Source organism: Chelmon rostratus, chromosome 21 (assembly GCF_017976325.1).
Source record: "Chelmon rostratus isolate fCheRos1 chromosome 21, fCheRos1.pri, whole genome shotgun sequence".
NCBI lineage: Eukaryota > Metazoa > Chordata > Actinopteri > Chaetodontiformes > Chaetodontidae > Chelmon > Chelmon rostratus.
In genome coordinates, this window is record NC_055678.1 from 13,150,222 (window position 1) to 13,175,334 (window position 25,113).

The following is a 25,113-nucleotide window of genomic DNA, read 5'->3' on the forward strand; positions in this document are numbered from 1 at the left end:
GAAAGCAAAGATTTGTTATCAATGCAAGATTTATTTTTTCCACATCATTAACATTTTTTAAATGACTGGATCCTTCATCCAGTGCTGGAACCTGAGCATAGCTCAGCTCAGTAACTCCCTTTACTTACAGTACATGCTGGGGAAATCTTACGCAGAGTGGGACTCTCTGTTTATTTGTATCCTGGTGTGACCATATGTCAAAATACCAGAAACGTGCAAAAATTAAGGACCTAGACCTGGAATGACATCAACAGTGTTGCCTTTATATCTAGAATCACAGCATACTGTACATACATGGTAGCAAATGCTTTATGTTGCATCTTGAATAGCATTTGGATCGAATCATGCCCTCGTGAGAGTTTCTCACAGTTTCCTCAGTTTCCTGTTTCCCTTCCTTAAACAGCTGAAAGACCATCTATCAGACTTTGTCATGGTCTTATCCTCAACCTTTAACAGCAACCAATTGATTGGTGCCACTCAAAAGGCAAGAGCATCCACCTAATCCTCGTATCCATGCCAAAACAAACAGGAAACAATGGTGTGTAGGTACAAGGGCTATCATATTACTACATGTTGTCAGATAAGGTTGCAAATGTCTGCTGTGTACACATCCCAGACAGAAACATTACCATCCAACCTCAAAATCCACCTTTAAGAGACAGTCCAGGGTCAGTAAGTGTTCCTTCAGTCAGCAGAGAAAGAAAGCCAAGTGAAAATCATCTCATTCATTGTGACCTTTTTGTTATCAATGCATCACTGCACACACACATCATCCCTGCCTCAAAATGATCTATTCTCGTTGCATAATGCAACCTTGTGTTTGGCAGCCAGAGTAAGATGTGCTGAGGAAAGCATTGGAAAGGAAGGAGGTTTGTGATGCTGGTGCAGAAATTGCATCACGAGTGAAGGGGCTTTACGGTGCTACGGGGGGAGGGGTCCTTCTGTGGCGCTGACTAGACGAGGCAATGCAGAGGGAGCAGGATGGAGGGATGGATGGATGGAGGACGAGGAGGAGGAGGTGGCATGGGGACTGCACAAGCTCTGTCTGACTCACACGCGCTCTTCTTCCCTCCTATGGTGTCCTAGCTCTCTGAACCCCTCCTCTTTCTGGATCTCTTAGCCTGCATTTGCTGGGAGCTATACAGTGGAATGGGGATTCTCGGTTCCCTCCCCCCACCACATGCACACTCAAACATACACACTCAGCCTCAAATTCTCTCACTCAAATGATCCACGTTGCTGCATATAACAGCTGACTGTAAACCAGCCAATGCAGCATGGTAGAGTCCTGGTGCAAAATGCAGCAATGTGTTTGAACATAAGCAAAATTAGGAAATTCAGCATTGGAAAGGTCACTTTAATCAGCTGTGGGCTGACATGTATGGCATGACATACATATTACATATAGTCTGATTTATAATAATGTATTTAGACATTTAAAATAAATTGCATATTTTCTTGGTTCTCTTTCTTTGGCAGCTAGCATTACACAAATACAAATTTTCTTTAGGTTGGATGTGTCTCCACACCCTCTTGCTCATCCCAATCATTTTATCCCCCTGCTTTTGAAGGGTGAATGCGTAGACATCAAAGGGGAAGCCTGCAGCGGAGCACACCAAAGTGATGCCTGATAGGGGTGACCTTCAAAAAAAATGCGAAAAAACAAATATATTAAATTCTTTCTTTGTACGGAATAAGTAATAAGTGATTTTAAAATGTTATTTCTAGGTTAATAAATGCGTTGTGTAGGACAATATATCATTCACAAACTTCGTTTTAGCGCGCCCCCCACACCCAGTTGATGATACGTTTTATCCGTACGGCCAGTCAGGTGATATTTTCCGCTTCGCCATTTTGTACTGCTGCGCCGGGTATTTATCAGAAGAGTCGTGACTATCCCGTTTACACTGTTAGTTAGCTGGACAGACGGTTCCTGGTGTACGCGGTTTTACATTTCAAGCCTGTGGCCTTCGATAGGTTTCGCGAAGTGCGATTTTTGAGTCGACATTAAGAATTAATTTTGTATATTTAGTTTATTTTTATATTTTGTGAGAAAGAATGTCGGCCGAAAGTCCCGAATACTCTCCGTTCTTCGCTGTGATGGGTGCCTCTGCGGCGATGGTGTTTAGCGGTAATTATCACACGATCACCTTTCACATTTGTGATGTTTGTTAGTTACAAAAAGTCTCTGTGTGCATTTGCTGCTAACCCTTTTCACATGTATATTATTCCCCAACAGGGTGCTTTGAATTGTCAACCATGGTGCGTCTCTTGAAGCTCACTTCTTAGAACCATCTGCTAGCCTTGCTAACGTTAACGTCGCAATGCTTATCTTGAGCTGTCTTGTACGTGGACTTAACATCTAGGTTAGCTAAGGCAGTCAGTGACTTTGACTTGTTTTTACCATGGCAATGTTTAGTTAGTATTAGTTACCGAAGCCTTTCTGCTTTAACGACAGACCGCAAAGACCAGCTGCTGGTAAAGACTAGTTTGCTAGCTAGCTGATGACGACTACATAAGTTAGCCTCGGCATTAGCTTAGTTCGGTTATGTACGCTGTATGCTTTATCCGAGCGGAAAGGGCAACGGGGAATGATGCTAGCTGATCAGAAAATGTGACAATCCTGTTGAAGCCGTGCTTATTGGCTGACAGTCATTATTAACGTGGCAAAATGTAGTCAATTTATCCCTTATAACGTTACAGTTAGCAGTTTGTTAGCTTGCTTAGCGCGAGGTGTATAGGTTAGTTTGATTCCCACCTTTTTTTCTTTGCAAGATGCCACACTTTTACCTGCAGTGTTGAAGGATGTGAAAAGCAGTAGGAAATGTGAGACACGAAATTATTTATTGTTTCATGAAAGTAGAGATCAGTAACCAATGTCACTAAATAATTGAATTGACGTCGTTCTGCGTAAAGTACTGAACCTGCTATTCTGCATTGATTTGCCATCTGTCAAATCGGGGATGTCGCATCTAATTTATTGCAAGTTATTATAATGCTAGTTATGACACAAAAACCGTTCTTACAACGTAAATGATCACTGGAAACCAGCATCAGCTGGTTAACTTCCTTATTGCTCAAAGGAATGACACAAGGTCACATGATTATCACATGACGAGACTTCTGACTTGGAATTGCCATCTCGAGTTTGTGAAATGTTAACGTAACGCAAACGTTGACACGTTAGCAGTGAATCTGTTCAAGGAAACTATTGTTAATTTTGACAATAGATAAAGGGTGTGACCCCACTGTTAATCAATGTTTATGGATGGAAGGTGTGAAGTGGCACACAAAGTGAGCATTGAGACTGGTTGGTTTTATAGGTTCTTTCCTATTTTATTATTTGCTGTTCTTACACCCAAGATGAAAGCTGCATCATAAGTATGTCAATGCTACGCTGTATCACAGCAAAGGCCTATATGTAACCATGATGACTGGTGAGGTGGGTTCTGCTCCTATGGAGAATTAATACGCTACTAACTGACCACGTTGCAGAGGGCTTTGACCTACTGCATAAGGCGTGTTGGAAAAACTCTCATTTATGATGAATGGCATGTATTGGTTTTCATTTACAGATTTCACCAGTGAATGTCTATAGTTTGAGACCTTGAAATCTATTAAGAAGGGGCTTTTTCCAACAGACTGTAACCTTGGTTTCTGTTTCTTTTGTCTTGTCACAAGTTCATCCACATACCTATGTAAAGGTCAAAGAGTGTGAGATGTTTTAACTTGTCTTTAAACAAATCACATTGGCCTGCATGGTAATGAGAAATCAAGTAATTTTCAGACAGAGATTTTAAGTATTTCAGAAATTTCAGTAAGGTATGATTTTGTTTAATTTGTTTAAACAGGAGTCAGATTCCTTGTATGTGCACACATACTTGGCAAATAAAGCCGATTCTGGTTCTGATTTATAATATAAAATGTCCCATGATACAAGTTATGTGTTGTTGTTGTTTTTTTTTGTATTGTCCAACCCTCCCTGGAAATGAGAAGCAGGTGGATGCCAAAGCCAACCCTGGTCTTGTCATAGCTCAGCTTTAATTTGTAGCGAGAGGCAAGGGCAACATGGTGGTGGTGGCCCTTGAGGCTAGCAGCAGTACTAGTCTGTGGTGGTGGAGTGACAGCTGGGGAATTAGCTAGTAGGGAGGGGATCATGCTGGCACAAAGAAGGCATGTGGTAATGGTGGGATGGATGGGGACACTTGATGATTCAGACTTCAGCTTTAAGGATCTTGCAGTGTGTTACAGAGTCATTGACAGGGCATTATAGCCTGCCACTTTAGTATGCACAAACTGAAGAACTGGCTGCTATCAACATTTACTATCACCATCAATCAATCATCCATATTTGGAGGGGTCAATCCTTCATTCCATCTGTAAAATATCGAAAATACTGACGAGCCAAGTGGATGGCTCAAAATTGTCACTGATTTTAACCAATGGATAAACCCCCCCAGAGGGCAGTAATCAGTCCCAGCCAACAGGCTGTAAGTTGCCTTGATCTTCTGGTGTCAGGTGATGTTGCATTGTTTTAGTGGTCTGGTGACGGTGTCTTGTGGAACCACCACTCCTTTGATACCTGTGCTGTAGTTGTTCTGTTTCCCCCATCCCTTTCATTACATCTTATCTAACAGTCTATATATCCCACTCTTTTTTTCTTCCAGTCAAGTTATAGTAATAATAATAGGTATAAGGCTGACATATATATTGTATAATTAACATAGCCTATAAGTCTAGTCATAGTGTGGCTGACAATAAATTTAGATGCATGTTTGCTACACATGCTCTGAATCGTCTGCCTTTTGTAATTTCCTGTGCAGTTGCTGGCATGTGTGTTCTGAATAGGATTGCCTGGTAACTAGTTATTCTAGTATTAATCAATAGTGCTTTCAATTGCTTGACCTTAAGTTCACATTCACAGTGTCTTTTTCCGCTCTCGTGTCAGACAGGAATGTTCTTTACATCTGGAAAATCTGATTTATATGTGGGCATCTCTGTAACACCACAATACTTTATAAATGTACATTGTGACACATTGTACGTTTTTATCAAAAAAATGCAGCTCCTGTGATTTAGATATTGCACTTTGGCATATTGTGGTTTTGATACGATTTCTTTTAATTGCTCAGCCCTAGAGAGCTGTGATTGGTGATGGCACCATATATGCTCTAGACGTCTCTCAGCTTTGATGCAGTAAGATTGGTCAGCAAGTCTGAAAAATTCTGCATGCTGCCGTATCTTTTTTACACAGTGTAGGCTACAGCCAGCATGCAGTTACGTAAGACAGGAAAACGCTTTTACAACTGTGACCTTCGTGATATATATACATATTTTTTTGCAGTCTTTCCTTAAAAACAGTGCTTCCCCATTCACCCACTGCTCAGAGCAAACCAACTGCTGTCTCTTGCGTGGGCATATTGCATGCAAGATGAGCCCTAGCTGGAGGCACCTCCTGCTCTGACATCACAAGACGTCACAAGGGCATCCCATACATCAAATATTGTGATGGGAGGGAAAAAGAAAAGGGGTAAAAGCTCTTTACCTAAGATGAGGGGATTAGGATTAAAACCCAGAGGTTGTGCCTCCACACCGCTGCAGTAACCGTCCTGCTACACATCAAACGTTTAATCGCAAGGGCAGATGTTTGAAGACTCCATTATTTCTCACCCTTCAACTGTAACACCTCAGTGAGGCCAAGCCTACCAGGAAGGAATCGAGTCTGAGGATAATGTTACGTGCTGTTTTGTTATAATTTTTTTTTTCTTTTGTGAATGGCAGAAAGAAACAGCTGTTCAGAAAAGGCGTTGTCTGTTTTGTTTTGTATGGCTAAATTGCATATTCCTGTACTGGAAAAAATATCTTCATTGGATCCACTATCTCGATTCAATATATATTAAATCACTGAGGTTTTGTGTCCTTCCTCATGCAGGTGTTAAGTCAACTTGTTTGATGTGATACCATATAGTTTGTTTTAACACATTTATAATTTGGTTTGCTACTTCCACCAAGTCAAAACAAAAACTAAGACTGTCTTTCTTGTGTGTTTGTCAGGGCTTGTGAAAACACTGCCCAGTTATCTTCAAAGACAGCTCTTTAGATCAGCAGGAGTGATTTAACCTTGTATTGATGTATCAGTCTGGTCATAAATCAATGCAAGTAGTTGGGAACGTGGCCGACTGCCATGGGCATATTTAAAGATTGGCCCACGTCATCCTCCCGTCTGCCTTCTAGATCCATTTGCCAGAAAGCCTCACAGCTCGTCTTTGAGTTAACCAGAACGATCTCCAGGCTAGCTCCAACACATTGTCCCAAGAAATGAGAAAGCACAGGGCAGGGCACCTCAGGCTGTATGCACAAGGCTGTCTCCCAAGATGATATCTCAAGAGGCTTTTCAGATTTAATCATCATCAACATGTTGGCTATGAAGAGGCAAGAAAACTACCAGGTCCTTCTTTATACCATACACCAGTGGTATTAGAAGATCAGCACATTAACTGGAGGATAATTGTATTACCTTGCAAGATAATTGATATTTGCCTATTACATAAATGTTGCTTATTGTTATGTGGCCATCTGCTCACAATTTGCATACGAGTAGCATTTAACTTTGAAATGTTTTGTCAATACAATTGACAACCTCACAGAAGGCAGATTGCTATATTCGCTGCTATGCTGTGGTCAGTACTGTCTCTGAACAGACGTGCGCACACGCCTCTAATGTGAGGGGAATCTTGTCAAACCAGCCTGTCTCTGATTCATGACACTCTGCACTGCACTGGCTGTGTTGAATACGAATGGATGGTCTTAGGATGAAGGGTGTCGTATGCTGTACAGTTTGTAAATCCCCTCAAGGCAGGTTTTGATATTAGATCAGGGGGTTCTCAAAGTTTTGATGACTGAGTGCCAAGTTAGAGAGCTGTGTGTGAGCTGATTGAGGGTCACACAGGGAAACCCACAGATGTGTTGTCAGATTTGTGATGGGTTTCATAATGCCATTTCAACATTAAAATCCTTGAGCGCCAGGTCAATCTTTATCTGTCCCCCAAGGTCAGACAAAGTAAGAGTTGATTTTTGATTTTTCCTGAGACCTCCTTTTCTTCCCAGCCACACAGCATTTTTTCAATGGTCGCTTTTCAATCTCCCTTCCACATTATAGTGACGCGTCATTTACTCAAGTACAGCACTAGCATTGATGACAGAACGTAGTTCCTGCTACACTTGCGAGACGCCACTAGCTGCCATGCAACCAGTAGGTTTTTACAAGTTGTCATTCCTAATCTGACAGATACTTGTTGAGTCAGTCACAGAGAAGTGTATTAAATGTAGGCTATTGGAAGTGAAAATGTTTAAATGAAATTATTAAAAATTTAATGCATGCACTTCAGGTCCCGTTTGGATTTACCACAGAATGTTTCTGAGGGCCACTATTGGACCGTGGGCCGTACTTTGAGAACCCCTAGGCTATGTAAATAACATTGACTTGACTGCCGCTCATCTCACCTGGACACTACTCAATTCTTTGTTGTGCAGAATTGCAATCAGTTCTTAGTGAATGGTTGCTGTTCTGCAGTTGGTTATATATGGTTTCTAATTTTAGCAGGGTGTGATCATTGATGTTTCTCTTTTACCCTCCTCCTGATGTCAGACTTGTGGGTGACGTAGGTGGCACTATGTTTTCTCCTCAGCGTCACAGGCCCACAGAGCTAATATGCTGATGAAGCTTTTTGTTCTCCTCCTTCCCAGTCACATGACAGTGATGCTAGCCAGAGACTGGAGATAGCACACAGCAGATGCCACATGAGCGTGTACTGCTAGTCCCCCCACCTGGTGCCCATCCTGTGCTGATGCTGCCTCTGGAGATGTGGTATCCTGCTTCTCTTATGATGTCAGCAGTTCCCTGTGTGCTTAAGCCTAATGAGGCTTTTTTTTCATTCAGAGAGGGATTTACAACTCTGCAGCTGTCTGGCAGAGGCAACTCTGAAATTATAGGGGCTGAAGCAGTTCGAGGAGATGAGACACAAACGCAAACAAAGCTTTTTGGTCACTTAGTATCTGTTTCAGTAATGGATCAGTCGTTTCCCTTTTGACACAAGCAAAATTCCCCAGATGGAGCCATGTTAGATTTTTAAGAGGAACAGAAACTGTGGCAGTTGCATTGTTGCTCCATTTCTCATTTCACTTCTGTGTCATTGCTCAGCTTTTCACTCTGGTTTTTATTGTCAGTCTGCTCGCCTATACAAACTTGCTTTATAGTGCTTCTACTATGGTTTGCTATCTCGTTTATTTACCTGAACTTCTCTCTCTCTTCACTACCAGCCTTGGGAGCAGCCTACGGCACAGCGAAGAGCGGTACGGGGATCGCCGCCATGTCTGTGATGAGGCCGGAGCTCATCATGAAGTCAATCATCCCCGTGGTCATGGCGGGTATTATAGCCATCTACGGCCTGGTAGTAGCAGTGCTGATTGCCAACAACATCTCAGAGAGGGTCACCCTCTACAAGTGAGTTCTGTTGACCACAGTCATATTTTCACACGTTTGAGTCGACATTTCTTTTACTTTAATTTGTCAGCACATCTCACAAGACAAGTTTTTTATTCTTTCAGTAGGAAAGGCTTATTTAAATGTTTCTAAAGCAGTAGTGATATGGCCCAAATGCACATACGCTGGTGTCATTTAATTAACAGCAAATCCCCCAAAGAGACCAAAACCAACATTGAATCCTCCCGACTGAGCCATTGCCCTGGTGTAGCTCCACTACATCCTTTAATTACAACTATTAAAGACATGCAAGCCATACTGTTGCACCGAGCGATATATTCCTTCATTACAGTGAACACAGCCAGTGTAGCAGTGTAGACGTGACAAGATAAAAACTCATGCTCAGGACATAGTTCCTGTCTTTACACTCGTCTGCACTTTAGATGACGTTACAGGAGTAACTTCCCGTCTCATTCTAATGACGGAAGTTGTCTCCCAATGCAGCCACATGATTTACAATAACAATACAATCACAGAGATATAAAGATACAGTAAGCTAATTCTTCAAATCTTACTGCTGTTTAATTTAAGAATGTGAGCATATCTGTGACGAGTTCACTATCACTCCTTTTTGGAGGAAAACTTGCACACATAGACATTCTGTTGGCTCAGTTAAAAGTCTTGTAAGGTAGGAATGATAAAACAAGCAAAAAGAGTGTTTTGAACAGCTTTTACTATACGGTCCAGCTGTATGGGAAAACCACTTGCTCCATACACGCAGGCTTTAATCACAGTGGCACAAATATTATTCTGACTTTGGCATGTTTCGTTAAAACGTTCTCAGTCGTTTAAATAGCTAACCCAGATTACTTGATCATCAAGTAATCCCCAACATCCGCTGCGCTGACTCACACTTGTCTCTGTGTGTTTAGGAGTTTCCTCCATCTGGGAGCTGGGCTGAGTGTGGGTCTCAGTGGGCTGGCAGCAGGCTTCGCAATTGGCATCGTGGGCGACGCAGGCGTGAGGGGCACAGCTCAGCAGCCGAGGCTTTTTGTGGGCATGATCCTCATTTTGATTTTCGCAGAGGTCTTGGGTCTCTACGGGCTCATCGTTGCCCTCATTCTCTCCACGAAATAAACACCCAAACATCTCCACTACAAGATCTGTCCTTCATGTTGCTGCTGGAGAAAAAGTGTAAAACGGGAAAAAATGTAAAATTTTCTGCCACACAAGATGAAAGAAGTGAAGGCGGGGGAAAAAATGAATTAAAATGGCTCCATAAATATGGTCTTATCTCAACAATGTGTACAGTCGTCCCAATTTGATAGTCAACTTGTAAATGCGCAATGTAGTGATTTGTCTGTCTTTGTGTGTGTGTGTGTGTGTGTGTGTGTGTGGGTGTGTGTGTTTCAAAACAGTTGTATGATGAAGATTCCTTTTTTCCCTCCACTTATTTCAGGCCTTGAGGCCAGCTGAGGCAGCCTGGCCTCTGGTCTCAGAGAGCTGACCAAAGGGCCGCACAGCTTTTTCTCCTCCCACATCAACTTGGGAGTTGACACAATTTCTGCATTAATCTTGAGGATCTATTTGTAAAGAGAAATGTAAATGGACTTACGATTTTTTTCCACTGATTTTATTTATAAGAAATTGTTCATTGAACTGTTTAACACAGCAAAAGTCTTTAATTCCCCAGGATATATTATACATATATATAAATATATATATACAGACATATAAATATCTATATAGATAGATAGATTTAATGCACTGTGGGGTAATTGTGATAAGTGGTTGGAATTCCTTTGGATGTACTTCTTGGTTTAATAATTAAGATTGCCTTTAGTATGTTGCTGGTGAAGTGGGAGTTTTGTGTGTAGCTGTATTCTAATCATTACGCAAACATTCTCAAACTTCAGTGTTTTTCCTGTAGTACTGCTGTTTGCATTAAAGGTGTGTGTGCCCCGTGACGGGTCTCACAAGTGTAATTTCCAAATCTCATCTCCTCTCCATCTTATTCACCCTCCCTCTCATCTGTGGCTGTACTTCATATCTTCTACATCCCAGCCATTAAAATCCTGCATGGGTTTCAGTGTCTTGTTGCTGTTGGATATGATGCGGAAGAGCAGCCTAGTTTCAGAAGATAAAATCCAGATCAAAAAGGTAGTTTTACTGCCTCATTGTTGCTTCCTTTTCCTCAAATAAAAAATCAAGACTTGATGGCATTGTTTGTGGCGTGCAGCAGGAATCCAGTGAGATTAGTGTTTATGTTTGGCCTAGTTTCATGCAAAGACTGGTCTGATTTGATCTGGAGTTCGTTTTCTGAAAATGGAACTGCTACTGACGCATTTACTGAAGTGCCAGTCTACAATCCTGTATTACCACTGGTATTGAAGTTATCCTGATGTGTCGACGTGTGTCACAATCGAATTAAAGAAGATTCCAACTTAGATTTGACTGTCTTCCAAACACACAAAATGTAGAAGTAGTACTGTTTATTTTACTGTGACACATTCTTAGTCTTTTGCAGGGTCACTTGACATTTTTATTACAAAATGATGTCCCTGAACTTGCAGTAAAACAAATCCGCTGAGTTGCTTTACTGTAGTCATCTCTTCCTGTTTCACTCTGCAGTGAGAGCTGGTAATCTTCACACTGTGGTTAACACCCACAAGAACTGTAACTGCTGCACTCAAAGATAAGTGCAAACAAAGCCTGCTGGCAGATACTGAATTTTTTAACAAGGTATAAAACAACAATCAGGACAAGTCTCATGATTAACTGTACAGGACAAAACTGCAACATAGAAATCATTACTGACAGTACGATGACTAATATTGCTGTATTATGCTGTACTTTCAAGAGTGCTAATATGTGCTAAAATGCGAACACAGTCCAGAATTTGCAGCAAATCAATTCATGGCTCAAGCAGTTTGGAGGCTGTTGAGCAGAGTCTCAGATATACTGCTGATGGCACTGAAGGTGGCGCTGTCTGGAAATGACTGCATGAAGTCTTTGCCCTCCTCTATACTGGTGCTGAGCAGAGGATCCAAGGGCACAGAACCTGAAATGGAGAAGACATGATGTTGATTACTGATCTTAATATCATCATTATATCACACTACCACTATACCAATGCTCTGAAATGACTAACTGCTATATTCCTGAAAGTAGCCCTCTTGACTAATGTGCTAAGTAATATTCATTTATAGCAAGGATTAAGTAGGTGTTAAGGGGCACTGACTGATGCTAAAGCTACGCAGCGCTGTCGGATACAGCTGGATTCTCACTGCCACAGGGAAAACCGAATTAGCTGCATCATTATTCAAGAGATTGATCTGCTCACAAAGCTGATAACCACTGAGGGAAAATGTTAAACGAGAATTATTGATGGGTATGGATCATGCCATTGCACTGAGATACTGAAAACTGGATCGACCATTTTAGCAGCATGGCAGTGATGTAAAATGCCTCCTAAATCATGAATGGTGGGTGAGGAGCGATGTACGACTGCAGTGTGTTGTGACACCTTGTGGCTGGAAGGTAGCATTACATGTGACTCAATCCCACTGATCTCACCTAGGAATACTGATCCGGTCAGCTTGGCTAACTCTTCGCCGCCACCCTTTGAGAATATATTGCTGCACTCCTGAAAAGAAAGAATATTTGTTAAACTGGACACAGGCTGACTACACTGAACTTTGAACCCCCCCCCCCCCCCCCCCCCCACACACACACACACACACACACACACAAACACACAATATTAATGTATCTTGGTGAATATATATTTACTAGAACAGTTGATTTGTAAATGACCTCTCTATGTTTTCAATTCTATCATAGTTGGATGCATTACTGGAATTTCATAAGAAGTTACTGGTATTTTAAATCAGAATTTTCCGAGCAATTGCATGGAGTTAACGTACCGAGCAGTGTGGACAAACAAAGCCACTCATGTTCTCTACGATGCCCAGGATCCGCACACCTGTCTTCTTACAGAAGGTGATCTCTCTCCTCACATCCCCTGTGGATACTGCCTGAAGCAAACACAACACCAGAAAACTATTACTATTTTGGGAGCTTTGTAGGTATGAAGGTGGTGGTTTATTTGTCAGTGCAAACTTTCCCTTACTGTGTCACCCATATGCTTTAGTCTTTAGTCTAGATCCCTTCAGACTAGTGGGTACCTGAGGTGTGGTGACCAAAACAGCTCCATCTACTCTGTGTTTTTTGAGGTTCTCCAGTACTGCCAAATGCTCATCAGACGTCCCTGGCGGTGTGTCCACCATCAGCACATCCAACTCTCCCCATGCTACATCTGACACAAACTGGCCAATCAAAGCTGTAGGACAGGACAATCAGAGATGAAAGGGACAGTGAGGAGAAGTAGGTGAGTTTAAAAGCAAAACATGCAGCATGGGGATGTGTGTTGAGACACTGATGCTAAAGCAGATATCACAATGATTATTTTCATTATTATATTACCAACCTATACTGCTACAGGCCCTTCCAAAACTGCTGTGTCTATACAATAGGTCTATTAAACAGTCTCACAGACCAGTAGTGGACCAGTACAAATGGAGAACAGCATACCGGTTTTCTTGGGGCCCCTCCACACCACTGCTTCATCTGGGTCTTCCAGCAGGAAGCCGATGGACATCAGAGCCAGGCTCTTCTGGGCGTCAGTGTAGACAGGCACCCACCCTGAGTCACACTGGTGCACATCAGGCCGGCCGACGCTGAGCATGCGGGGGATACTGGGCCCACACAGGTCAACGTCCAGGATGCCAACCTGATGATCACATCCGCAACAGCCACATATGGACCCATTTAATGCATCACATTTAATGTACATACATCACAACAATTTGCAGCCTCTCTGTGTGTTTCAAATAGGATAACAACATCATATACTGACACTATGCATCCTGCTGCACATTCACACTGCTGGGCTTTGAGCTCACCTTCTTCCCGGCATGCCTGAGAGCCAGAGCTAACTCTGTGGTGATGGTGCTCTTTCCCACCCCTCCTTTGCCTGACAGGACCAACACCACATGCCGGACCTGGGCTAAACTCCCGTCTAATATGAGAAGGAGAAAAAATGAGTTAATTTGTAAGATTTATATGTTAGTAAAATATGACACAACTGTCACAAGAATAAGTAATTTGAACTGCCAAATAATCCGAAACAAAGGACAGACAGAGATGTCGCAGTTAAATGTCAGTGTCATGTTTCATCACCCGAGTTCGCAAGTTCAACATAAGTAGGCTTTGGAATAATGTTCAACATTATTAACTATCTACTAACTAACAGCTTTTCATATAAACAATAATTGCGATGTCTTAGTAGCTGTCAGAGGTGCACATTTAAAACTTAAGATGATTTCCATTAGCGTCCGCTAGCCAGTTAGCTAAGCTATATATTGGTAACTGTTATGAAACAAGCATCAGTCTCTAACAGCAGTCATCTTTAAAGAACGAGATACAATTCATGTACCGCTGGACGAGCTACAAACAGGGACGAAACGTTGTAAATCACTCTGCTGTCCGGTAACTTGCTCCTACCATTATTTTGTTCCATAATCTAGACGCGGGTATCCAACCTTGCACACAGCTCAGGGCTCAATTACTTCCGCAATAGTCACGCGTCACCTAGCCAATCACGTAACACATGTTACACCTAAGTCCCGCCTCTCTCCCAACGTTACCAATAGGCTGCCGGTGCGCACCATGGTGCATTCAATCGCACCAGAAACGCTCAAAATCCAAAATTAATTGCAAAACGGTTGTGTGTTTCTCTTAGTTCAAAGTTTTAAATTAGTTTTAGAGAAGTTAGAGAAGAGAAGTTTTGACCGTCTTAACTAAGACGATAACGACCCCTGCTAAAGACGAACAGCTGTCTCCAGACATGTATCCTTAAATATTGACACACATGGCAATTTTATCTTCTTTATCTACATGTGACAAAGACTTCATACATGCTAAATTAATTCACATTTTTCGAGTTGTGAACTTTGCTTCAATTAACAATTACCAGCTGTATGCACTATTTTAGGTTTGGTGAATGACAAATATATGATGATCATTTTTGGAACAGTCTTCTGCATTTTTTATATATTTATTTTTTACATGTACTTTTGCAGTAGATGTAGGTATTCCCCTCCTTGTGTTATCAAGTCAGCAGACCACATGTGATGTCTCCCCATGACCATAGATAGTTGACCCACCTAGGTAAAAGTAACTAAATACACGCACATAAACTCCTCCCACATAGGTCTTATCCAATAAGAGCACGAGAAGGGCGTGGAGAAGTAATGTTTACGTCTAGCTTGCGGAGAAGTGGGACAGAGTGCAAACTGCACCTGTTAGACGGTTGGATACAGAGGCACACGAGCATTCCAATGAGCCACTGCAAGACAGTGTACAGGAAGATCGCTGTAAGGTAAGAGCATTGCTGCTGCTAACATAAACACATTTATGCTGCACTGTGGTTGACTGAGTATTGAATTAAAGATGCAACAAAACTTCAGCTATAGTGTTACATTCACCAGATATCCATATGCTTTCTTCTGAGATTTAAACATTCAACTGATGCTATTATCTAGAATGACTTACAGTGAGAATAAAAGATAGTCTTAGTGTACTGGCATGTTTAGTAAATACATGCTCTCTGAAGTGGATCACTGACAAGGACTAGCATGAGATTCTGCTGTATTTGTATGGAAAGTCTGAGCAGGACATAGATAGTGATTTGATCTGAAATAAAAAACAAATCATTCACAGCCCTGTAACAGTGCCACTGAGACTGCATTCACATCATTTGAATCAGAAACCAGGACTGGTTCGCCCTGACTGGCTCCTCAAAATGATGCCTCTACGGTATGTAGGGTAAGGCCCAATTAAAGTGAGACTTGCTCCAGACTAACTAATCTAAATTATTGGCATTTATCTCCTGCACCTGCTTGCAAAGCAGTCACCAGCTGCTGTGCTGAGTGGTGGCATTAACAGAGACATGCTATCAGGTTGAGGTGATCTTTTGCAACAAGTCAGATGATTGTAAACAGGGATGCACCTCAGAAAAGCAAAACACTGAGGCTATTGATTGTAATGATTACTGGCTGTGAACGTGGCAACCAGTTCAAAAGAGGCACTTTCTTTTCATTGGAAACATTAGTTCTCTCTTAAATCCAGAGCTACCTGCTTTCAAGATCATAAAGCCCAGAAGAGTGACTCATTGTACCAAAAGTATCTAAGAATTGTGCTTATCTTATTACAACTGTATGAATACAATCTGGATAGGGACAGAATTCCTATAATGCTCTCGTCACTGGAGTTGCATTAACTTCACTGGTGTTTAGTCTTTCTTAGAACCAGTTTTCAATGTTCATTCTTTCTGGAAAAGTGGTAGCTCAGTCATACACGGAGACGTTTTTCTTACAGAATCTATAAAGTCCACTTCCATTCCACCAGAATTGCATCCAAACCTTTCTTACGCAGTGTGAAAGTGCCAGGTATTTATGTAGGATGGTGTCACAGTCAGTATTAGCAAGGATGTAAACACAAGGATATTACAATCTGTAATTTATGATGGGAATGTATTGTAGGTCTAGGTCAGGTGACCTTCTCTGTGTGTATCTGCTGCTGAAGCTAGCTGTGTTAGCTGGGTCTAAAGGTTAAACATGTGCATGGAAACACTTCCTGCTGCCAACCGTGGCCTATGGGAAAATATAGCAGGTGGTGGCTGGAAATAGGTAATCTGGTACACAGAGATGAGTCTGTAGGGGACTTGACAGGTTTCCCCACAAGGTTTTTTTTGCAGCGTCACGGTGGCTCTAAGACCTGTTCATAGTTTTAACTGACCTACTTTCCGCTGTCCAAGGAGTTTGTGAAAAAATGATTTTAAAAAATGCTCAGAATGTGAGGTACACTTTCTTACTTATTTAACTGTGTCAGTCTTAAGGAAAAAATATATTGCACCATATAGATAGCATCTTTGAAATTTGAAATGAGACACCCAACTCAAATATATACTCTCCTCACCATTTTGGGATATTTGGCTGATTTGTTTGAGGGCTCATTTTGCAGTTAAACTCATCTGAATGCTGTGAATTCGCAGGAAGCTCCCTTCAATCTGAAATAGGTTCAATGGGACAAGTTATTTCTGTCTCGCTTCCTTGAATATAGCCTGCTAGCCTCGGAAAATGTGTAATCAGATATGTGTGTGTCAAAGAATAATCCGGCCTCGACAAACAACATAGGGAGTAAATAAACTGTGAACCAGGAGTTCAGCGCTGACCTTATTTGACATAAACACAAAGTACATGGCCTGTCCTACACGTATGCCAGCTGGTCGAAAAGCACCGGGTCTGCTGTCCACAGGGCTGCCATGCTGAGAAGAGGCAGGAGCGGCCGGGCTCGGCATTTGGCCTGGAGCGAGACACGGCAGGAGACAGATGCCATGGCAGTGATCCAGACATCGGACAGGGAGGAATGGGAAGGCCAGACATCCACGCAGGTGAGACGCCAGGGTTTGTGGGGTGGAACCGAAAGAAAAGTGGAGCAGAGCGTGGAGCACAGTGGAAAAGAGAGGATTTTAATAGGAGGGGGAGGTTCAGATGGACTGTATGTGAGGCATGTGGATTAGAAATAGTTCAAGCAAAGAAGAGTTACAGCAACATGTGAAAGATCCTGTTTCTACCTGAGTACCAGTAGTTTTCCACTGGGACTGTCCCCAGTCTGACATGGCTGTGTGTCGAGACATGCTCAGCTCTCCAAAGGCAAGAGAGGGAGGCTCAGTATTTTTGGAAGGGGTCTAATTTTACTTACTAGCACACACGCCTTCTCTCACCAATAGGAACCATGAACAGCTTTTAGGGAAAAGGTGATATGGCTCTCATTTGGCTCTTTGGCTTGTCCAGTGCAAGATAGCAAGCTTGTGATTTTTCCATCCAGGCTTTATGAAACAGGCATCACGGCTGGAGCTGAATACCATCCTCAGGCTCTCTCCACTGGATCTAATTCCTTTCCCTGCTACCAAGCCAACTTCCCTGGACCATGGCCATGGTCTTACAAGATGCTGTTTGTGCTGTTTGTGTCAACCAGATCAGCGATCCGGAGTCTGAGGTGGATTACCTGCAGAGTTCTCAGACCGTGTCCGAGGTAGCGGCCTTGCCCAGCACGGTGCCGGTGATAGGCGAGTCTTTCTGCCAGTGTGACCGACAGGAGGAGCTCAGCCCTGGCCTCTGCGACTCCAGCGACTGCCTCTGTGGGGAGGAGGATCAGGGTGAGCAAAAGCTGATGAATGCAGTCGTGCTCCACATGAACATGTGACTAATGAGGCCGTGACAGATTTATGAAAGTGCATCACACACATTATAATTGGCTTTTGTGTGCATATAACTACATATTCAGTAATGTCCCATTCAAATTCAGCTGATCAGGTCACAGAAATGAACACAGATGTGGAACAAAAAGAGAAAACCCCCAAACTCAGATTAGCTGTTACATGCAAAGTCTAAAAAATGAAATAAAGTGAGACAGTATGAAATCCTAACTATCTGGCTGATGCAGGCGTTGGTGCGTTCTTGTTCTCAGGCTTTGAATGGGAGTGGGACGATCACTTCAAGTCTTCCGGAGCCTTCCTCAGCTGTGACAACAGGAAGGTGAGCTTTCACACAGACTACAGCTGCGGCACGGCTGCCATCCGCGGCACCAAGGAGCTCACAGACGGCCAACACTTCTGGGAAATCAAGATGACCTCTCCTGTCTATGGAACCGATATGGTAGGTATTATATTAACCCTTACACACGTGGGAATGTTTCTGTGTCCGGTCTTATCGATGTTAAAGGGTCATTGCACACTCTGACTGTTGGTTTTGATCTCGTTCATGCCGTTTTCATTGGTGTAGATGGTTGGAATTGGAACTTCAGAGGTGAACCTGGACAAGTTTAAATACAGCTTTGGCAGCCTGCTGGGCCACGATGAAGACAGCTGGGGGCTCTCCTACACAGGTTAGTGGGTCAGAGTAATGTGTGAAACTGAATGGAGGCTTTCTACCAGTGCTGGAAAGTACACTTACTTAAGTACTGTGCTTCAGTGCAGTATTGAGGTACTTGTACTTGAGTATTTCCATTTTATACAACTTTTTACATTTATACTACTACATCTTAGAAGGAAGTACTTCGTTTTGGGGCAAGTAATTTTTACTCCATTATATTTTTTGACAAGTTACATTTCAGATTGAAATTTTACATGAAAAATTGTATGGTGAGCTTTTAGAATATAATGCCTCACTGAGCATTTAACCAGTGGTTCTCAAACTTTGTGACTTGCAACCCCTTAAACATTGCATGTTGTGGGACCCTCATCACATTTCGGATATCTGCGAGTTGTTAGCAGGTCTACCAAAGTGATGCTTCTCCTCCAAACTTCTCAGATGGTTTCACTGATATAACAGTTTGAGGCCCAAAGAGGAAACATTACCCAAAAGTTCACAGAAGCACAAGATTGAATGAAAAGTCCAAGAAATGAAAACAATTTTTTCTGGTTGAACTTTGTATTTTATGCTTTCCCACAAAATGAATTATTCCATCTTGTGATGCTTAGGAGGGGGCCTGACCCCCGGATTGGGAACCACTGGACTAAAGGACTAAACAACAGAGCTATGTAAAACTAGCTTCACCTCGGCCAGTTACAACAGTAAAATGAATGGTGCATCAGTTTTATCAGTCTAATAATGTAATATGACATTGCTCACGGGGGTTAACTGTATTGAATACTTTTAATTTTGATGATTTACTTGCATTTTGCTGATGATACTTCTGTATTTGACGCTTCTGATTCATGACTTGGAGTATTTTTACATTGTCGTAATGGCACTTCTGCACACCTCCACTACGAGTCAAGAAAAGAAAAACCCTGCTTCTGTGTCTACATCTGTTTAAAGGTCACCTCCAGCACAAAGGGGACAAAGTGAAGTTCTCCTCTCGGTTTGGCCAAGGCTCCATCATAGGAGTGCACCTGGACACCTGGCACGGCACCCTGACCTTCTACAAGAATCGGCACTGCATAGGTGTGTGTTTCTCTGTCATTCAAGCAAATCTTGTTAGATACATAGATGACAAGAAAGCAGCATTTTAATTATGACGGCCTGGTGGCTCTCAATCCTGTTTTCATCTGCTACCACAGGTGTTGCTGCCACTAGGCTACAGAACAAGAAGTTCTACCCCATGGTATGCTCCACAGCAGCCAAAAGCAGCATGAAGGTGATCCGTGCCTGCTATACACCCACCTCCCTGCAGTACCTCTGCTGTGCCCGGCTCCGCCAAATGTTGCCCTGCTGCCCAGACATCATTAACACTGTGGAGCTGCCCCCAGGCCTGCGCACCCTCCTCCACACACAGCTAGGCTGGTTGTTCAGCCTCAGCAGCAGCAGCCCTGAAGCCTCGGAGCATCACAGGGACTCGCCTGAGGATTTCGAGGAGGAGATGAGCCTGCCTCTGAGCCGCAGCCCCAGTCCCATCCCCAGCCCGGTCTCCACACTGAGTGCCTGCGCCTCCCCGAGCCCCTACTCCAGCCCGCTCCCTGACACAGTCCCGTACCAGTGCCCCTGTCAAACGTCACCTCAGACTCAACCCTGCACTTGCCACTGCCCTCCAACCCCTCCCAGCAGCGACTACGACAGCTGCTGCTCCGAGCCGGAGGATTACCAATGCAAAAGATGCCGCTGGACATGACTCAGCAGTCGAAACGTAGATGTAAGTGTTTGGTACACAGCTATTCTACCATTGCCATCAACATCTCCTGTTGGGAGCCACAGAGATAAGAGCAATCTCGTCGTTTAGCCAATATTTCTTTATTGACATTTTGAGTGGATTGTTGCTTATCGTGTTTATACAGTGAGTTTATGACACTCAAAGAGTGAGTATGTACAGAGTGAGAAGATATTAGAGTGACGTCTGGGTCATTCATTCTGATTTTAGCCAATTTCTATTATAGGGTTATCCTGAGCCGTTTGTACTGCTCTGGTTTTTGTGCTCCATTTTGTAAAACATGCCAGCCACTGTCTTTGGAGGCCTAAATTTGCCAGATTAGACAAAAAAAAAAAAAAAGGAAAGAATTACACTGTAAATCTTGTGTATGCTTATTACTCTCAGGGATAGACTCCAGGGGGAAAGGAGTTGCTTTTTGATACTGTGGAAAATACTTTTTGTACAGTAAAATGTGTTTTATAATCAGCATTGTGGCTTGAATATCAACAGCGGTTGTGTTCTTGCTTACAAGAGGATTTGTTTTTCTATTTACAGTCGTGCTTTGTTTATGAACTTTGTTACTCAGGAAATTCTCCAAAATAAAACAAATGAAAAGTTCTGTTGCGGCTCATTTTTATAGGCTTTTTTTCTCACAGAAACAAAACACATGATGTAGTTCACGGAGGTCACTCTAACAAAACAATGTGCATTTATACATACATTGAATATTTTATTAAAATAATTTACATCATATCATTGCTTACTTTATTAAATATATTCTCCTCCTTGTTAAGAGGAGTACAAGTAGTGCTTTCCTGGAAAGTGAGTGTAATATCTAAGCCATATTTTTAGCTTGTAAACATCAACATTTACACATTAGCAGCCAAGTGGTGACAAAGTGTCATTAGACACCACATTAATCCTCCCTGAGGTCCGTCCATCTTGTTCTCAAGTGGACAAATTAGTCCAGGACCAGCTGGGGGTTCTGGGCTGTGAGGCAGCGGTAAACTCTGGCCGATATTTCCGGTCCTATGCGCTTCTCTTTACCTCCACTTCTCACCAGGAGATCAGCCAGCAGACCCTTCCTGTCCTCCTCTGACCCCAAGCACTGGTACGCCTAAAACCAACAACAAAAACAGCATAAAAAATAAATGTATAATCTCTTTACACATTGTGGTTTTATGAATTTATGTATATTTATGATTCAAAAACATTTGTTAACTTTTTGAGCATAAATCCCTTCAAAATCCACCAGTTAACATGAGCACTGAGCTCTCCTGGACTGTCCTGAAGTGCACCCCTTGTACCTGCAGCAGCAGCTGAGGAGACGGGTAAGCCAAGGTCACAGCGGAGGCCACGGCGGGGCTAACTCTGTTCAGCTGCTGGATCTGCCTGCTCCAAACCTGGATCAGCCCAGAGCCGTCCCTCTCTACCCGAACCCCGCTGGCCCATGAACCATCCACACAGAAGGGCAGCTCTGCTCGCTCCGTCAGCAGTCTGGAGGGATATGAAGGACAGCTTATAAGTGAGGGAAGATCAGTTGGGTAATATCGTGATGGTACAAATGAGATGATATCCAGGATCAACAGACATTCAGGAAAAAGAGGACAGTTAAGGTCTGAGGTAACTTTTCTTCATCTGTTAATGTGACGAATAGAGCGGCTGCGTACTTGTAAGGGCGCTTTGATAAGGCCTTGGTGACGGCACACACGTGGTTCGTGACCTCCTGCCAGCCATCCAGGAACAGCAGTGAGATGTTCTTACAGAGCTGTAGGTACACAAGAACCTGGAGAGAAAATGGACAAAAGAAACCCTCATCGTCTGCACATGATTAGTTAAAGCTCAGTTCATATACCATAACGTGTTCAGGAGCGTGTATATGTCAGTATGCGTAGTATTAAGTGTCTGTTACCTAAGAACCCTCTGAAACCAACGACTGAGTGATAAAGTGTCGACAAAAGGAGCATGCAAGATTATCTAATCCTCACAATACAACTAGTCTCAGGATGGAGGAGATACAAAGTTAATTTACCTCCTCAAAGTCCAGATTCCCCATCCCCAATCTGGATTGTAGCGTCTCATCTAAATGCACACCACTGTTGGTAAGTAAACCAATAAGTCAGGTCAGCCAACAAGAAATGGAAAGTGTTTTATCTCACCAGAGATGAATAAAGTTTGCAGATGAGAAAATAACTGGGTTATTAAGTGTCTGTTCACCAGAGGCCACACGTATGGACATAAGTACGGACCTGTAATCTGTCTGAGAGTCTGTCACTAACAGTGTGACCACCTTCTTCGCATCCCGGTTGAGACACTCCAGAAGAGGACTGAGGAAAGACCCCACCCCCTCCTCCTCCCCTTCACTCTCCAGCATCTGCAGAAGCAACAAAATAACAGCAAAGTCTCCAAAGAGTCCATCACGTAGGCCGCCACCAAAGTGAATTTATCACAACTTCAACATGGGCTTACTTTCTTTACAGAGACCATCATGTCCATGAAGTCAGTCAGGTCCAGCACCAGAACCACTTGCTCCTCCTCCACTGAGCCTTTGCCATCTTCTCCCTGCTGAAAACAAAATAGTAAAGGTCCCACTGTAGGAATTAGAAAAAGTCAGGGTAGAGAAGTAGAAATACAGCAAATGAATGCAGCCAAAACATCACTATCAATTCAAATGTACAGAATGACATATTCTACATACGCAAAGAGAGTCCAAGCATGCATACTGACAACAGCCACTTTACAGATGCAGAGAACATACGGTATAAAGACATTACTAGCTGTGCACCTACCAGAAGCTGCACCTGTAGGAGCGATATGCACAGAAATCATGTCAGGAGAAACACAACGTGCCTACCTGAGGTAAATGTCTGGTCCAGGTGATGCTGCGTGGGAGCAGCTGGCTCTCGATGTTAAACCGCCACTCCAAAGTTACCAGGGTGTCCAGCAAGATGTCTGAGCCTTCATGTTGCAGAAGAGCTGCAGGAAAGCACACACTTTATTGGCTCAGACAATAAGCCGTGTAGATACAGATTGTCCTGCGGGCATGCTTTTGGTTAGAGGAGCAAAATGAAGCCAAAGAAGAAGTTGCCTAACTAGTTCTGTTAGCTGTTGTTTGATTTTAGGGAGTGGGTAGCAAAAAGCTACCTCAGGTTTTAATCGAAACCCCAAATAATAAAGCACATTTTGCAAATGTATTTAATATTTATTAAAAACTGATTGTATTCCAGCAAATATTTTTTGAGCTTATTTGTCACTAACTTGTATGGCACAAACATTGCTATAATAACAAATGCAAACACAATCGCTGTGTTAATACTTAAACATTTGAATATCTCTTAAAATGTAAATATCTCATTAAAATATATGCATTCTGAAATTAATATTTCAGCAAAATCCCTCTTTTTCCCAAATGTCCCGAAACGAAACAAACCGTTCCTACAGTTGATGGATTGTACCTGGGTCAACGCAGACAGTCAGGGACCTGAGGCAGCTCTCTGGCCTGAGACTCTTTAGGTTCTCGGCAGCCTCCCTCCTCCTCTGCTGCTCCTGCCTCCTCTCCTCCTTCTCCTGGGCTCTGGCAGCTCTCTGTCTCTCTCTCGCCTCCTTCTTCTCCCGGGCTGTCCGTCTGTCCGCCTCGACCTCCGCCTTGGTGCGGCGTTTTCTTGCAGGACTTGGTGTGTCGCGTACATCTGGTCTCGGAGCAGACAGAGCAGCAGCTTGGTTAGATTCACTCTTTGCTGCTGACGAAGGGAGACTTTTGCACTTGTGCTTTGAACAGTGATTCTCTGTTAAATCTGTGCTAATTGTAGCTATCTGACGGCTCCCATCACGGTTCAGATCTGGTTTTGTCTCAGCGTCGCTTTCCTCAGATTCAGATATTTCCCATGTTTTAGCTCTGCGCAGCCCAGACATTTTATATGTTTAACACATAATCAAAACGCTCCAAAACTCCTTGAACACATCATATACACAACACATGCCACCTGGAATATGTAGGGTGGAACAACAATGTTTGGATCGCACCGACGGTGTCCGCTAAGGGACGAAAGAGCTAAACGCGCTACATATATACAAATTTTGCTTTCCCAGACACCCTAACAAAAGAAATGGACCTTTCTAGAATGAACACGACCAAAAAGTAGATTAAATGTCTTAAATTAGCAGTTATGGACTGTAACTAGGTACATTTACTCAAGTACTGTACTTCAGTACGAGCTACAGGCTATGTTCTTGCATATTCTAGCTATTTTATGGCACTTTGTATTTCTACTATTGTACTCCATTACATTTATTTGTCAAAATTAGTTAATAGTTGCTTTGCAGATTAAGATTATTGATACAAAATATAAATACCTACTTGATGTGTATTATGGATTAAGATTCCCAGCAGTGCATACAATTATTAAAATTAGTCCCATCTTTGCTAGCTACATTAGTGATGTTTCAACTTAAATGCATCACTAGTTATAATCCAGTGATCTATACTATTATTATACAAATTATTCTCAATGGGGCTTTCTGCCGAATGACTATTTTTAGTTTGTACTTTAAGTATATTTTGATGGTGATGCTTTACTACTTTACAAGAAATAGAACTGCTTAAGTAAGATTTGATTTTACTTGTAACAGAGTGTTTTTACACTGAGTTATTGCCACTTCTTCAGTAAACGATCTGAGTACATGTACCACCGCTTTTAATTAGAACAGCAGAAGGCAGAGAGAGACGTGGCAGCTGTCACCAGGTGGACTACAGACCAGCCGCAGTCTATTAGTTTTATAGGATTAAAGCTCATGACACACTAACAAGACACTGAATGAATGGATGAACGAATGAATGAATGGGATGGGATACTAATTTAAAAAGAATCTTAAAATGTTGC

General features: G+C 42.6%; 4 protein-coding genes across 7 annotated transcripts; 2 read left to right on the top strand and 2 right to left on the bottom strand.

The window, feature by feature from the left end:
* Positions 1-1,858: 1,858 nt before the first annotated feature.
* Positions 1,859-10,699, top strand: atp6v0cb (ATPase H+ transporting V0 subunit cb). The gene is made up of 3 exons (XM_041962161.1): positions 1,859-2,131; positions 8,320-8,503; positions 9,415-10,699. Exons 1-3 carry the CDS (start codon positions 2,059-2,061, stop codon positions 9,617-9,619), a joined length of 462 nt encoding a protein of 153 aa, XP_041818095.1. The 5' UTR covers positions 1,859-2,058; the 3' UTR covers positions 9,620-10,699.
* nubp2 (nucleotide binding protein 2 (MinD homolog, E. coli)) lies at positions 10,126-14,133 on the bottom strand. The gene is made up of 7 exons (XM_041962160.1): positions 14,048-14,133; positions 13,447-13,562; positions 13,076-13,274; positions 12,670-12,824; positions 12,409-12,519; positions 12,059-12,128; positions 10,126-11,543 (listed from the first exon to the last, which is right to left on the bottom strand). The coding sequence occupies exons 1-7, from the start codon at positions 14,061-14,063 to the stop codon at positions 11,404-11,406; spliced, it is 807 nt and encodes a 268-aa protein (XP_041818094.1). The 5' UTR covers positions 14,064-14,133; the 3' UTR covers positions 10,126-11,403.
* Positions 14,134-14,837: 704 nt separating this feature from the next.
* On the top strand, positions 14,838-20,851 carry spsb3b (splA/ryanodine receptor domain and SOCS box containing 3b). 3 transcript variants are annotated; one of them, XM_041962155.1, is made up of 7 exons: positions 14,838-14,924; positions 16,862-16,997; positions 17,585-17,765; positions 18,077-18,264; positions 18,391-18,493; positions 19,429-19,554; positions 19,671-20,851. In XM_041962155.1, exons 1-7 carry the CDS (start codon positions 14,884-14,886, stop codon positions 20,216-20,218), a joined length of 1,323 nt encoding a protein of 440 aa, XP_041818089.1. In that variant the 5' UTR covers positions 14,838-14,883; the 3' UTR covers positions 20,219-20,851. The 3 variants fall into 3 exon arrangements, with proteins under 3 accessions (XP_041818089.1, XP_041818088.1, XP_041818090.1); XM_041962154.1 differs by having other exon boundaries at positions 14,853-14,924; positions 16,829-16,997; XM_041962156.1 differs by lacking the exon at positions 14,838-14,924 and adding an exon at positions 15,337-15,361.
* On the bottom strand, positions 20,359-24,215 carry LOC121624486 (probable crossover junction endonuclease EME2). Of its 2 annotated transcripts, none has more exons than XM_041962159.1 (8): positions 23,689-24,215; positions 23,088-23,209; positions 22,703-22,795; positions 22,483-22,607; positions 22,266-22,329; positions 21,904-22,019; positions 21,541-21,730; positions 20,359-21,350 (listed from the first exon to the last, which is right to left on the bottom strand). In XM_041962159.1, exons 1-8 carry the CDS (start codon positions 24,143-24,145, stop codon positions 21,195-21,197), a joined length of 1,323 nt encoding a protein of 440 aa, XP_041818093.1. In that variant the 5' UTR covers positions 24,146-24,215; the 3' UTR covers positions 20,359-21,194. The 2 variants fall into 2 exon arrangements, with proteins under 2 accessions (XP_041818093.1, XP_041818092.1); XM_041962158.1 differs by having other exon boundaries at positions 22,703-22,798.
* Positions 24,216-25,113: the final 898 nt, after the last annotated feature.

Coding starts and splice junctions, on each gene's coding strand:
- spsb3b (XM_041962154.1), top strand. CDS start 14,884: ATGAGCCACTGCAAGACAGTGTACAGGAAGATCGCTGTAAG. Junction 16,998..17,584: donor AAGGCCAGACATCCACGCAG/GTGAGACGCCAG, acceptor TGTGTCAACCAG/ATCAGCGATCCGGAGTCTGA. Junction 17,766..18,076: donor CTGTGGGGAGGAGGATCAGG/GTGAGCAAAAGC, acceptor TCTTGTTCTCAG/GCTTTGAATGGGAGTGGGAC.
- atp6v0cb (XM_041962161.1), top strand. CDS start 2,059: ATGTCGGCCGAAAGTCCCGAATACTCTCCGTTCTTCGCTGTGATGGGT. Junction 2,132..8,319: donor TGCGGCGATGGTGTTTAGCG/GTAATTATCACA, acceptor CTTCACTACCAG/CCTTGGGAGCAGCCTACGGC. Junction 8,504..9,414: donor GAGAGGGTCACCCTCTACAA/GTGAGTTCTGTT, acceptor CTGTGTGTTTAG/GAGTTTCCTCCATCTGGGAG.
- LOC121624486 (XM_041962158.1), bottom strand. CDS start 24,145: ATGTCTGGGCTGCGCAGAGCTAAAACATGGGAAATATCTGAATCTGAG. Junction 23,210..23,688: donor GACTGTCTGCGTTGACCCAG/GTACAATCCATC, acceptor GCTTTCCTGCAG/CTCTTCTGCAACATGAAGGC. Junction 22,020..22,265: donor GGAATCTGGACTTTGAGGAG/GTAAATTAACTT, acceptor TTTTCTCTCCAG/GTTCTTGTGTACCTACAGCT.
- nubp2 (XM_041962160.1), bottom strand. Junction 12,825..13,075: donor GAGGGGCCCCAAGAAAACCG/GTATGCTGTTCT, acceptor CCTGTCCTACAG/CTTTGATTGGCCAGTTTGTG. Junction 12,129..12,408: donor TTGTTTGTCCACACTGCTCG/GTACGTTAACTC, acceptor CTTTCTTTTCAG/GAGTGCAGCAATATATTCTC.